Source organism: Dermacentor silvarum, chromosome 7 (assembly GCF_013339745.2).
Source record: "Dermacentor silvarum isolate Dsil-2018 chromosome 7, BIME_Dsil_1.4, whole genome shotgun sequence".
NCBI lineage: Eukaryota > Metazoa > Arthropoda > Arachnida > Ixodida > Ixodidae > Dermacentor > Dermacentor silvarum.
The window spans coordinates 156,062,597-156,076,745 of NC_051160.1; the positions used below are offsets into that span (position 1 = coordinate 156,062,597).

At 44.5% G+C, this 14,149-nt stretch overlaps 1 protein-coding gene across 1 annotated transcript in view; it reads left to right on the top strand.

The window, feature by feature from the left end:
• LOC125947239 (uncharacterized) overlaps positions 1 to 13,625 on the top strand; it is a 33,266-nt gene extending 19,641 nt beyond the window's left edge. Inside the window, exons 3-5 of the mRNA XM_049671651.1 lie at positions 1,833 to 1,900; positions 8,698 to 8,784; positions 13,495 to 13,625. Coding sequence (XP_049527608.1) covers positions 1,833 to 1,900; positions 8,698 to 8,784; positions 13,495 to 13,625 — 286 coding nt within the window. The remainder of the gene's footprint in view (positions 1 to 1,832; positions 1,901 to 8,697; positions 8,785 to 13,494) is intronic.
• The last annotated feature ends 524 nt before the right edge of the window (positions 13,626 to 14,149 follow it).

The following is a 14,149-nucleotide window of genomic DNA, read 5'->3' on the forward strand; positions in this document are numbered from 1 at the left end:
AGACCCCCGTCACTTGATACGGTGTGCCGCAGAGGTGGTCACAGACGCTGCACTGCGTTCCGAATTTGTCTGTGAGGAAGTTGCGCTCGAAGTTCCGCTTGGCTCCCGCGCTCGGGCAAGGGCCGACATACGCTCAATCCGCACGGCCTGCCGCACGCGTGCGGACGTACGGAACACTGCACTTGTCCCGCACAGGTGCCCAAATTTCTGCTTACACTGAGTCTGCACGAGCAGTGTAAATCGAAATTTGTGCAAATCTGTGGCACATGTCCTGTTTTCTGCGCAGCCACTAGCGTTTGCAAAACGTGTGGAAGCCCATTTGGATTAAGCGTATGTCGGCAATAAAGTTACAGTGGCAAGAAGAGAGCTACCCTAATAGTTAGTGCCCCGAATAGTGCCACAAATAACCAGCTTCAAATCGTGCTAAACTCTTGGATAGCAACCGAGAGATTCTTCTGTGGTTTTACATGTTAAAACCACGATGTGATTATGAACCGCTTCATAAATTTGTATCGTTGCGCAGTGGTGCCTGCTCGATCTTCATTCTAACATTTAGAATAGAATTTTGTATGATGCCAACACCTTGACGAGGCTACTTGTCCTTCTGGAACAACTTCGTTCAAGGGGCGAATTCAGCGAAGCAGTCTGTAAGAACCAAATAAACGGCCAAGAAGCTTGTTATTTTCTGGCTCCATTTAAGCGCAATGATAAGGTGCCACACGTCACTTTTCATTAAAAGTGGGAAAACGAAGGCAGGTTACCAAGAGCAATGGAATGGAAGAATGAAACGGAGAATGCAAAAGCAAGAACGAAGACAAAAGGTGAAAGAAAACAAAATAAAATCCTATTTCTATTGGCGCTTTTCGTAATTGCGTCAGGATGTATAAGCACAAAGATAGGGAATAATAGCACGTGTAGTTTTTTAGACAATACAAATTTAAAAAAAATTGCCTGTGGCAGATACCACAGTTTCAATTATTGAACTGGATTGCCCAAAAAGGTGGACGTTGTCTTAAAAAATACCTTCAATGGCTGAATTTATCAATAAGAAAAACTCTTAGCATTAGCTCCAAGTGGATACGCCATGCGAATGCACCGACTACAATTGTTTTACGGTGCATATTGCAGTTTACAAATTGTAGCCGTTGTGTTCGCAAAACGCACCCTTTGAACAAATTCTGAGGATGATATCAGTTTCGAGAGGGAGGATAGATTACAATAAAGATGAACGGTTGTTCGACCTAATTTTTTACAAGTCGCTGTTTTACGAACGGAAGTGCAAAAATCCCTGGAACACCCAGGTATATTCTCACACAATATGGGAAGTGTATCTGAAAACTGCTGTCATCATGAGAATTCACTCCAAGTGAGTACTCATTGTGAACGTAAATGTCATAATGTCATGACGTAATGTAATTGTCATACGTAAATCCCAAAAACTACCATAACTTTGATGAATAAGCACTTAATTAGCAAAATGGGGAGATAATTCGAATATGTATTCCAAGTTTTCATCCAAGTATAGTCCGTCTCTACGAGTAGTCCAACTCAAGGACTAGATTGGTGGCATCTACCAATGCAGATCTTAAATCTGCTGCAATTTATTATATATATATATATATATATATATATATATATATATATATATATATATATATACAAGGAGCGAGGTGCTTCGATTAGTCGAGAGACGTGCAAATGTAATTCAGTGTCTTCCATCAGCCTTGTTTCACAACCACACAGTGTCCGACTTGTACTGAGGAATGAAATGTTCTATTGCTTGGCGTAAATTATGACACATTGTTTCTTATGGAGAATGCTATTTTTTGCAGGAAGGATGTTGCCTTCAACTTGGCACCTGGCGACACCCCTGATACGAGCGTTTATTATCTGAACGATGGTAATTATCTATTTTTCACTCAGCGGCTTTCATAGATTACGAAAGTCAATAAAAGGAAGTAAATCTAGTTTCATCGGTTAGAGCAAGGCGTCATAAAGCGGCACATCGTAACCTTTACCCCTACAACGCAGTAACATTTATATTCAATGTTTCGAAAGTGTCACGCCGATCATTCAACTGAATCAATGGATGCATTTACCAGCTACCCAACGAAAACGTTCGCATACGCGGTGGCAGGGTGAAAACAGCAATCAAACATTCAGCTTTTTTCGCTAACGTTTATATACGGTAGTCCAACTTAAGTGTCTCTGCTATACACTCCCCGATACTTCATTGGCTATGGCGTAGCTCTGCTAAACTCGAGGTCGCCAGTTCAGTCCCTACTGTGGTGGTCACACTTAAATGGGTGCGAAATTCGAAAACACTGGCGCACTTAGATTCGGACGCACGTTAAAGATGTCCAGCTCGTCAATATTCACTGCGGCGTTCCACACAATCACACTATGGTTTCGGCACGTAAAACTCCAGAATTTTAAGCCTCTCCACTTATACACTCGGTGCATTAGCGGCATACTTTCTGTACGGGACGTCCTGGCTATCATGCATCAAGGATTAGTCCTTTTAAGCGAAGCTTTGCAGGCTCACAAGTGTCGGTGGTGGTGGTGGTGGTGGTGTCACGCTGAAAAGTTGGCCGATCCTGGCGATAGTGCAGAAAGGGTCCGAGCTCAATGGCACATATACGGGACAAGAACGAATGAAAGAAAAGAACGAAGAAAGGAAGACGGAAACAGAGAAAAAAAAAACAAAAAAATCACGTGCGGCGCACACCCGCATTCGATATGCTACACGCGTGATCACGTGACACGCAAGCGACCAAGCCGGTTCGTTTGGTGTGTCGCGAGGCCCTAGGGACATGGAAGGAAAGCGGGTTGGCGCACACTCCTCCGCGCTACCCTCGCCTCAGATCAGTTTCGGCAAACAGATGGGAAGGCCACGCGTGGTGCGCTCTGTAAAGGAGCAAGCTGTGTTTGATGAACGCTGGTTTGAACTCGCTCGGGAAAGCGCTCGTCGTGGACGTGGCGATTCTAGCGTGAGGACTTCCCTAGCCGAGGCTCGCCATCAGCGACGAGCCGACGATCCTGAGGCGAGGGCTTCCGAAGCCGAAGCCCGCCGTCAGCGACGACCAGAGAATCCAGAGGCCCTAACGAAGGTCAGATACACACTCGACTAGCTTCGATTGCCCCCATTTACTCGGCAGGGGAAGGGCTGGTGATTTTGTGTAATAAGCGAAGCATTCTATGCAGTTGAAACGAAAGGTACGCTGGGGACATAATATGCAAGTTATTGGCATCAGTTTTGTTGTGTTCCTCCAAAAGTATTTTCTAATGAGTAATCTTAGTTGTAAATACTGCAGACATCTGTACTCCGTGTGCTAGAACACATTCGAAAACATTAACGTTAACTGTTTTTCGGAGTCCTATATCGATCGTAATTCGTTTTAAAAATGCCCACGAAATAGAAGAAAAAAGGGGACGACGACGACGACGACATGGTTTCCCGCTTGCACACCACCGCAGTGCTATTCTCAAACACACTGCAAAGAACTAAACGAGCTACACACCTACCTTGCAGGTTGCAAAGCTTTCAACATGGCCGTTTGTTGTTCGCGAAATTCCGGCTAGCCGCAAGCCTCCCATTTGAGCTCACAACCATTTTTGAGAGGCGTCAAGAGTCTGCCAAGGATAAGCTATTAAAAATGGCAGCGCGGGCGTTGGTGTTGCAGCCACCTCGAAAAAAAAATGTCGGGAGTTTCGCCTGAAAGGCGAAGCATCGATTGCGATAGCAAATTAGTAGAGGGCTATTCGGAGTAGGGATCGGGGTTTTATCGGCTCCATAAACTTGGACACATTGGCTTACTAACAAATTTAACAATCGTGGTGTCAGCGCGCACAAGCAAACATCAATAGATCACACTGAATGACCGCAGGCAACGACTGTCAAAACGCTGGAAGCAAGCGCAGGTTCGCGCGGTCTATCGCTTCAACGGAAACTGAGCGGCGAATGCACAGCGCATACAAAGGTCAGAGCCGTATGGAGATAAGAGACAGTGCGGGCGACCGCCACCACCGGGCAAAGTGCAGAAGAGTTGTGCACAGAAGTTGTTGGCAGAGGAGAAGCTGCCCCCACCCCTCCCTCTGCCTTCGCTGCCTTCCCGCTTTCTTGCTTTCATGTGGGAGATGTGGCCAGTTCCCCTTGCGCCCGCTTGCAAGATAATCATTTGGTGAAGCTGCACAGCGTCGCCCGGCCTCCATCCCTCCCTCCCATACCCCCACGGCCTTTCACACGACAGTCGCGTTTCCTTTCCGCCGTGCGTTCGCTCTCCGTGATAGCGCGCGTACCCCGCGCGCTTTCGCTCGCGCATACGGCGCGCGGCGACAATTTTATCGCCCTTGGAATCTATACGAAACCTCACGGCGACGGCGACGACGACGCCGACGGCAGAAATCCGGTTGAAGTGTCCACATAATTACTATCGCAATAAAACTTGTCATTTGTGCAATGTCCGAGGCGATCCATTGCACAGACGGAATTCTTACCGCTCTCGCTGCGTGCTTGGGAGCAGCACTGATGCGGTGCGCAAGCGGGCTTTTAAGGTGACGCTGTCGTTGAGCACCCAGCCGGATTTTTCTGATCGCGGTTCCGGGGTGTTGCTACCGTATTCTGACCAAATGGCTCATACTTAAAAACGAGAAATTGTTAACGTGCCCGATGGCGGGATCGAACCTCGGTCGCCGAGCACAGCAGCTCGACGCTACAAACATTACGCCACAATTGCACGTGACATTCTATCATGCCAACGCCAGCTGAAGTGATCGAATTGAATTGAATTGAATTGAATTATGGGGTTTTACGTGCCAAAACCAGTTCTGATTATGAGGCACGCCGTAGTGGGGGACTCCGGAAATTTGGACCACCTGGGGTTCTTTAACGTGCACCTAAATCTAAGTACACGGGAAGTGATCGACAAGGTAGATATACCTGGTAGCGAAGCTTCCATAGAAGCCCATACGTTCAAAACATGGTTGCTTACCGGCGGTTCATGGGGCTTAGCGCCATCTGTGTGAGGAGGAAACACTTCCGGCGGAAGAAAAAATAATTTGACGTCATATCCGTCAAAGCAGAAGTGACGTCATTTTGTTCTCGTAGGCGCGAAATTTGTTTTCGGAGGCCTGCCATTAGAGCTGTATGTTCAAATGCCCCGCCACTCGCGCGAAAAGCGATGCCGGAAAAGATCAGCCGTACGGGTGTCGAAATCGCATCGCTGCACAGAACATACTTTCTTAGGAGGCCGACGAACACTTTGGGCGTAGATTGCGTTGAGTGCTCGTCCTTTCGTCGGACGCCAAGCCCTTCGGCCAGCGCTGTTGCGCGAAAACAACTAAGTAAACAAGTATCTGACGGTCGCTACTATTACTTTGGCTGCACAGGTTAAGAAACAATAAAACTACCCGCGTCACCTAATTCGGGCAAACGTCGACATGCAACACAACACATGTGAGGGGGGCGTATTGTAACAGGTAAACCTTACGAGCGCGCCTTTCCACGCACTCCAAGAGTTGCATGGCATTGCAAGTGATAGCGGCGTCAACGCCCACCGCTATCGATGGGCGCTCTCACGGTGGGCCCTGAAAAAAGGTATATATTGATAATGATCTAGTAAAATACAGTTGTATCTTTTCTCGCCATGCATATATAAAATGAATTAGGAATTTTATTTTCGTTGAATGAATCTAACTGCGCCTCGCTTTAATTTAAAAACGCTTTTTTCTTTCCCAGTGTTTATTCCCCCCAAACATAGTCGCGCTTCCATCGCTGCTCCCATAACCACCCTTGCTGATGTCGGTGACAATTGGTTCTGAACCGCTTTTCGCCCGAAGCTTCGCGACCTATGTGAATCGACCTTGTGATCGACGTGTGTGTCACACTGCGCACCACGGGTGCCCGAGACCACATGCGCATGCGCCAGCTTTCTTTACACCAAAGACGCAGGAATGAAATGTGCAAACATCTGGTTAACCGCTTCGTCAAAACTTCGCTTCACATATATTCCAAGAAGCGCATTTTATCCTCACAGTTTTTTTAATTGTGCCGGATATATTATAAACGCGGAAAAAGATAGCCACGCAAGTGGTAGCAAACCGCAAGCAATTGAAATGCGTGTTTTTGTTCTATAGACGCTTATCACCACGCTCCCGTGGAAGCCAGCGTGTCTGATCACGTGTTGACACGGTTCATGATTCAGCCGGACTTCGGTGCCTGTGTTTACAACAGCAGCGCAGCAAGCTGCTCTTTCGGCTTTTGTTGCCGACATTGGTTGCGTGAATGGCGCGAGACTTTAACCAAAATTCAAAAGATATGTAAATGTCGCAAATATATCCTAAGAAGCTCATTACGCCTTGCCCAAATGATACGTGCACCGTCATACGGTGCCTGCACTGCAATGTCAGTGCTAGAAATTGTTTTCCGAGACAAAGGTACGTACTTTGACCCGCTGTATTAAATCGAAATAACTGTCCTTCTCTCATTGTTCTTTTTTCTTTATTCACTCCCAATGTCTTGCAAGCCACACGTTGTAATCTTTTTAGTTCTGTAAGGTTTCTTTGGTGTGATGTCATTCAAATATATTTTTTCTACATAATTAGTTGTGAATGTGTCAAGTATGCTAGATTTGTTTACGCCATGCTCAGAGCTCATCCATGTTTTAAAGCATTGCAGTAGCTTACAGAAAACGCGTAATTTAGTTCGTCAGCTGTTTAAGGTCGTGACTAGTGACAACACATTGGGCTTTGAAAATTTACTCTGCCATCTGGCCAGAATTTTTCTTTGGTAAGTTTGATTTCTGTAAAATAATCACAAATATGTTTTGCGAGCGCAAAACCTTGATTTTAGTTAAATGATGGCTCGACATTCAAAATTTTTCTGAATTCCATTTTCTAATATAGCTTGTTTGAAGTAAGATTTCCTGGCAGCTGTGCCCCATAGAAGAGCACAATAGGAAGTCGAGAATGAAAGAGTGTATGGTACAGTGTGTTGTTTCAGCCACAGTGGTAATGATGAACCTAATTTATGGGAGGACCCCACACTCCGGCCTAATTGTATCTTTAACCTTGGTATGTGTTCGTTCCATGATAAGGCTTCCTGGAACCACACTCCCAGGAATATTTTAGTCTTAGCCTGCTCCAATGCGTGACCTTGCTAGGGTAGTAAGTGCTCATTTTAAAATCTCGTGGCTTGTTCAATAGAGCAAATGACAGTATTTTGTCTTACTAGCGTTCAAACGTCACCTGTTAACCTAGACGACCACTCATTTGAATAATAAAGCGCACTTCGTTCCACCTCGACAAGCGAAGTGCACACAAATAATATTTTTGGCGTCTGTGCACATTATTAGGGCGGAGCTGTTAAGGCCTCGCTAGATTGGTCTCGTCGTGCCCAGCATCGCCGAGCTGGAAAAGCGTAAGCTGGGAGAGAGTGAAAGCAGAGCATACGAGGAGAGGAGGTGCAGAGCGAGAAAGAGAGAGATGCCAACAGAGAGCGAGAGAAATAAATAAAACAAAATGAACTTTCTTGGGGCGAGGCGGCATAGAAGGCGTGCGTCCGAACACGGTCCGAAGGCGAGCGTCAAAACCACTGCGCGATACACCCACGCTTGCAGAAAATGCATTTACGGGAACCATATGGTTGCATTTTACCGATGTTTGTAACACAACTTGCTATGGGCGAGAGAAAGAGAAAATGAGAGCGAGAGAAAAAAAAAGAGACAGATCTTCTCCTCTCTGGGGTTTTACGTGCCAAAACCAGTTCTGATTATGAGGCACGCCATAGTGGAGGGCTCCGGAATAATTTAGACCACCTGGGGTTTTTAACGTGCACCAGAACGCAAGCACACGGGCGTTTTTGCATTTCGCCTCCATCGAAATCCGGCCGCCGTGGCCGGGATTCGATCCCGCGATATCGTGCTCAGCAGCACAACGCCTTAGCTGACTGAGCCACCCCGGCGGGTAAAAAGAGACAGAGAGAGATATAGAAATAAAGAGAGAAGGAAAGAAAAAGAGCTAGATAGAGAGAGAGAGAGAGTGAGAAAAGCGTGGAACTGGCTTAATTTTGTAGTTTTGGACGATCTGGAAAATGTCATAAGGCATTCAATAAAGTGTAAATAAGAGGGGACAAAGTATGGAGCCCTGTGGTACCTCATTCTTCCATTCAACGTACGTTGATGGTGGGTTGTTGTTGACCGCATATTGGTATCGAGTGGCTAAGTAGCAGTTTCATCAGTCAAATTCTATGCCTCGCACACCCCATGTGGTCAGTTTATATTAATTTATCTAAAACAACATCCTGCTCCACGATGTGAAGCACGTTGAGTGAGTCAGCGAAGAGTGGAACTGTGTATTTGTTTTTCTATTGCATAGCAATACTTTTTGTACTGGCTTCAGCCACAAACCATCTTAAAATACAGAGCTCTATCACATTGACCGGCCAAATGCCTGGCGTCAATTAATGTGCACACCTAACTGAATGTCTGAGCGTTCTGCGATAAGCGTTGCAATATTCGATAAATAATACAACCACATGCGTTGCGTGCTGAATTTGTTCATTAAAACCGCTCAGAACAGATAACAAAACATTCACAAAATACAGTGTACCTAGTTGCGTTATTGCCTATATTACGTTAACAAGTATCTCTTCCCTAGGTTTTCTGTGTTGTGTTTGCATCTAGGTTTATGTATTTTCAGATAAAGCTCATCAGTACAAAGCCTACTATGGCTTCACCGACTACAAGACCTGCGTGGTGCTGAAAGTACCTTACGACAACCATGAACGTAAGCTCCTTTTGCAGAAAGTTTCATTCTTGCTTGCTCTTTTATTCGCAGATATATAAGATCTTTGACATAAGCAAAGAACTAAATGTAATAGAAATTTGTATAACAAATATTCTTCCATATACGGTAACAACATTTATACATACAATGTACCTCATTAGGTTTCTAATTCGGAAAAAGTTTTATTGGGAGGATTGTATTTTAATGCGGGGTGTTAATAAAATGAGAGCCTAAAAGCATTAGCATGTTTTCTGGCATTAGGTTTTCATTAAAGGACAAATTTTTGTGAAAAATAAAGGAAACGAGACGTCAATTATATCAGTTTTCGTCGTACTTGCAATTGCGAACGAGAGAAGGAGCGAAACCGAGGGGCTCGCTTTTTGTTGATAATCATATACAGCTCACAGAAAATGAAGCCAAGGAAATCCTCGGGTAAGTTGGCGATGAAATACAAATGCAGAAAATAACAAAGAAAAGTGGACGATAAAATACCTTATCGCCGGTGGGAGATGAACCCACGACCAACCTCTGCATTACACGTGTGCTACGGCGACGGCCATCGATTCGTCCACTAACTTGGGTATTTATATTTACTAGATCTAGCCCCTGGGAGTGTTAGCCAGCGCCACTCAAAGCCAAGCGGGGCGGACCTGGAACGCCCTTTTTTGCCCGATGGCGTCACGAAACAAGTGAACTTAAGAGACAGGGCACGTGGCTAAAAAGCCCTCGCATGCTCCTAATGACATCAAGGCTGCCATATTCGAGACCCTCTCTATGAATGAACGGGAGAAGAAGGGTAACTGTTAGCTGAGGGACTAGCGGCACCTATCGGCAAGCGGGAGAAATACCTCGTGCGACTGCCGAGCCAGGCGGGAAGGGAGAGATCACGTGACGACGAGCGTTCGAGGCATGAAGACGCGGCCGCCGAGATTCTGATCATGTAATCCGAATGCATCGTTAATAAATCAAGTTGTTTTTAGTCATCGATCGTTCCATCATATGCGTCAACCCTGACATAACTCATGGGCTAAATTTTTGGTAATCATCATAATAGTCAACAGACAATGAAGCCAATGAAAGCATCGGGTAAATTGGCTGTGAAAAGGAAATGTAGAAAATAATAAAGAAAACGGAAATAAAAGGTGGATGAAAAGATAACTTGTCGCCGTGCGAGACGAACCCACAGGCTTTGAGCCGCGCTGGCTAACACTCCCAGGGCTAGATCTAGTAAATATAAATACCCATATTAGTGGAGGAAATAATGGCCGTCGCATTAGCACAATTGGTAGGGCAACACACGCGCAATGCGGAGGTTGTGGGTTCGTCTCCCACCGGCAACAACGAGAAATCGCAACACACATTTACCTAATTAACAAGAATTCACTCATTAACTTCTTAGTTAAGTATTTTATGACACATATTGCAATTTACGAATTGTAGCCGGTGAGCTTGTCAGGCGTATCCACTTGGAATGAATTTCCAGAATGACACCAGTTCGGAGATATGCACCATCAAACTCACCATAAAAATGCATTGCTGTGCCGCTTCCTTTTTTACCAAAATGCTGTTTTATACATTGAAGCGCAATAGTAAGTGAACGCCCATGTATTACGGCCCACACTTTGGGAAATAATATCTCGTAACTGGTGTCAACCTCGATATTCATTTCAAGTGGATGCGTCTTGCGTACTCACCGGCTGCAATCAGTAAATTCCAATAAGTGTAGTAAATCAATTCACTAAGAAGTCAATTAGGTAATTTTTGTTATTTCGTTGAACAAGTATTTCGATTTCTCGTGCTACTAATGCCCGCCTCATCGAATAACCCAGCTCAATGATAAGAATTATGCTACCTGCCTCAGGGAATTTCTAAAAATTCGGTCAAGCTAAATTTTGAACACCCTGTATATGCGTTCAAACGTGCATAAATGACACTCGAGACCACACACACCAGTAGACAGACACAAGCAGGCACCAAAATAATAGAACTGTGTGGAAGCGACATGCAAAATTTATGTACATAACATAAGCACTCCAATGTAAAACAAGAAATGCACACGCAGATGTTGATGTGCAAAGAATTTCGAGCTTGCTTCTACATAAACAAAGAACATCTCACCAATACCCAGTAATAACAAGATATAGTCAACAAATGCACAAATGCATGCAAGACATAAAATGCATAATTAAGCAAGCGTGTAGATAAAAGATGCCGGTTTTCCTTCATATCTTCTACAAAATTTAGCTAAATACGTTTAACAAAGAAATTCAAAAGGCATGCGCAAAAAAGGATAGCGTAAGCCAACTTGGTATTGGCAATTGTACGACAGGCTTTCAATCCAAGAGAACCGGGCAATTAAGACGCAATATACCTTAATTAAACGGTGATTTTTGTTTCCTGCTCTGTATTCCACTCTATTTTTATGCAACCCTTATTCAAGGGTTCCGGTGCAGTTTCTGACTTTCGGACGCTTGTCTGTATATTGTTTCTTGTAACAAACTGTAGGAACGAATAATAATCTGAAACTAAGACTTTATATAATAGCGATGTTTGCGCACGAAGGCCACTCTTCAAGTTTTTATCGTTTCAGTACGCTGCACACTTCACCGCGATTTTCTTGCACACATAGGCAATTTCTAGAAGTGGCCTTATGTTTCCCGCTTTTTAAAACGAAAGCATTAAATTCCCCATTAGGCGATAAGCCGACGTTGTCGTCAGCGTGACCGAGCGATTGTGCCAAAGATGGCCGACGGCGTAACGAGTTAAGACACGTGAGGGATGCTCGGGTAGCTGTCAAATTTCTCAGGGAGGTTCCTGTAAACAAAGTAAATGAATGGCTTTGGTAAAAAAATTTGCCACATTTTGATTTGGTTGGGAATCGAACCCGGGCATCTAGGGTGTGAGATGAGCACACTTCCCTGACACCACGCCGGTTCCACGGTTCTGGTTGGCTAAAGATGTGGCCTATTGCGTGCGTCATTCAGCACGTAACGGCACAGCCAATGGGCAGGCGCAACTTCATGATGTATTAAATTAGTGCGCTGCCTCCCATGCATCACTCGCTCTTCGGATTTCATCGGTGCTGCGTGTACTGCGATGGACTGTCGATGCCATGTCATGAGTGTATAAAATAATCCGGTCTGTGGAAACCGAAAACGCAAACACACACAACGTTGTAGCAGTATTAACTTTAATGCATGTCGAACAGATGAATAAAACAAATGTACCAAAGGGAGTAAAATGCTTTGACAGTCCCACTCGTAAGCAGTCTCAAGTGTCTCTCCCGAATTTTTTTTTTGTAGTTCCAGCTACACAACGCGCCAAAATACATACGGAAAAATGTTCATTTCGTGCGTGTAATGTTCGCTTAGTCAGCACTACCACAAACTTTCTGCACGCATAATGTACTCTAACGGAGAATGCCAGAGCAATTTAAAACATGTTTTTTGTCAAAACTGTATATTTCTGCTTATGTGAACGGGGTAGTACCGAGCTTTGGGCAACTTTGGGTGGCCCAAAGCTCGGTGCACAATCAAGGCTGTTCAAAGATCAAGTGCACATGAAATACCATAATACTGAGAAGACCCTCCATTTCCAACCCTTTCTAGTGCAATTATTAAAATGCTCCACAACAACTACCTAACCTGGAGAAATCCAAACATGAAAACAATTACAAATCTGAGCGTCCACACGTATAGTTACATGCCGCAGGTAAATGCGGTTCTCCCTAATGTTTCGCATTTGTCCATGTCCATAACTCTGAGCATAGGGCCACGTGCAGTATTTTGGGAGAATGCTGCCTAAGGCAGACCGGTTGGCATTGGTGCCTCAACAATGGCCTTTAAGTATATGCTTGAAAATGTTGTGATTTTGAAATATTAAGGTCGAATAACCTCAATATTTCAAATAACCAGCGTTTTGATTTATTAGCGATTCATCAAAAAAGCCGTTCATCTGCGGCCAATGAGTGCATTGAGATTTTTCTTAATTTTGTCATGTCTTTCATAATTCAGATGAAAGATATCAATTTCCCACCTCAGTGGTGAATTTGAGACCACAAGGGGTTGCTGAAACAAAGGAAAATGCAATTATGAAAGCTAGCTCTCACTGTCGAGTTTTAAGATCTTTGAATACACCATCGCTTTGTGAATGACGTGTCTCGGTTGATGTACGAATCCTGGGTCAGGATACCGTAGTGATGCCTTTCCGATGTTATTCCTTTTAGTAGCACTGACAATTGGGCGAGTTGGTACGGATGCATGGTTTTAGAAGGGCGCAACAAGGAAGACGACAGACAAAAGAACACACTTACACAAGCGCCGACTCACAACTAAGGTTTATTCCACATCACAGAGCAGATTTTGGCGCGTTTCGCGCTTCTTCAGTGGACACTTTGCCACTCCGTCCACGTTATCATAGGAATGCGCCGGTCGTGAACGGTAGATGATATGACCGGCACATAATCGAGCGAAAGGCATCGCTACAAAAGCGCGGCCCTGTTTAAAAAAAGCGTCAAAGCCTTCATTCTGTTTGTAGCTCTTAAAAGCAAGCATGTTTTCGCAAATAAATTGTGCATGGTTCGTCGTGCACAGACTTCAATGCTCCTCCTGTGCTTAAAGCTTGTAGAAGATGGTGATTACGTTTATCAAACATACTGTGAATGGATAACTTTGAACATCTGAGGTTTTCACAAAATCCTGTTTCTTCCAGACTGCATGCTTTGGGTGAGACGAGCCGTGGTGCACAACGTACCTCAGGATTGCCTCGAGCACTATGAAGGAACATGTGATATAAGAGTGCCACTTGTCGACAAGGACATCTGCAAAGACGATGATGAATAAAGAATCGTCATTATACACTTTTAGTGCCTCCAATATGAGTGCTTCTTGTTTTTCTTGATTTTTTGTCATGTTTCGAAACTTGACTGTTTTGTTGTTTCGAAGCTCCATTTTGGCGATTGTACCTTACGGTGTACTGAACGCAGCTGTAAAGCAAAACAATTGCTCTATAAAGGTTCAGCAAAGCCGAAATGAAGCCAGGACCAAATGAAGCATTTTCTTATCACGTCCCTCACGCTTTATGGAATTTGGCATTTCATTGCTTGGGCAAAGGGATTTGCGTGCGGACAGTAGACCTAGTATATGTCTCACTTCCCCATGTTACTAGTAAATGCTCTCATTAAAAAAAAGTTGTCGCAGTTTCACCTGAAAGGCGAAGCATCAATTGCGATAGCAACTTGTAGAGAGCTATACGGAGTAATGATATTAGCTTTATCAGCTGTATAAACTTGGACATGCAGCAGTATCGGCAACACGCAGAACTGTTGTCGACACCATCGGCGTTTTGCCCGCGTTCGCTCAAAATG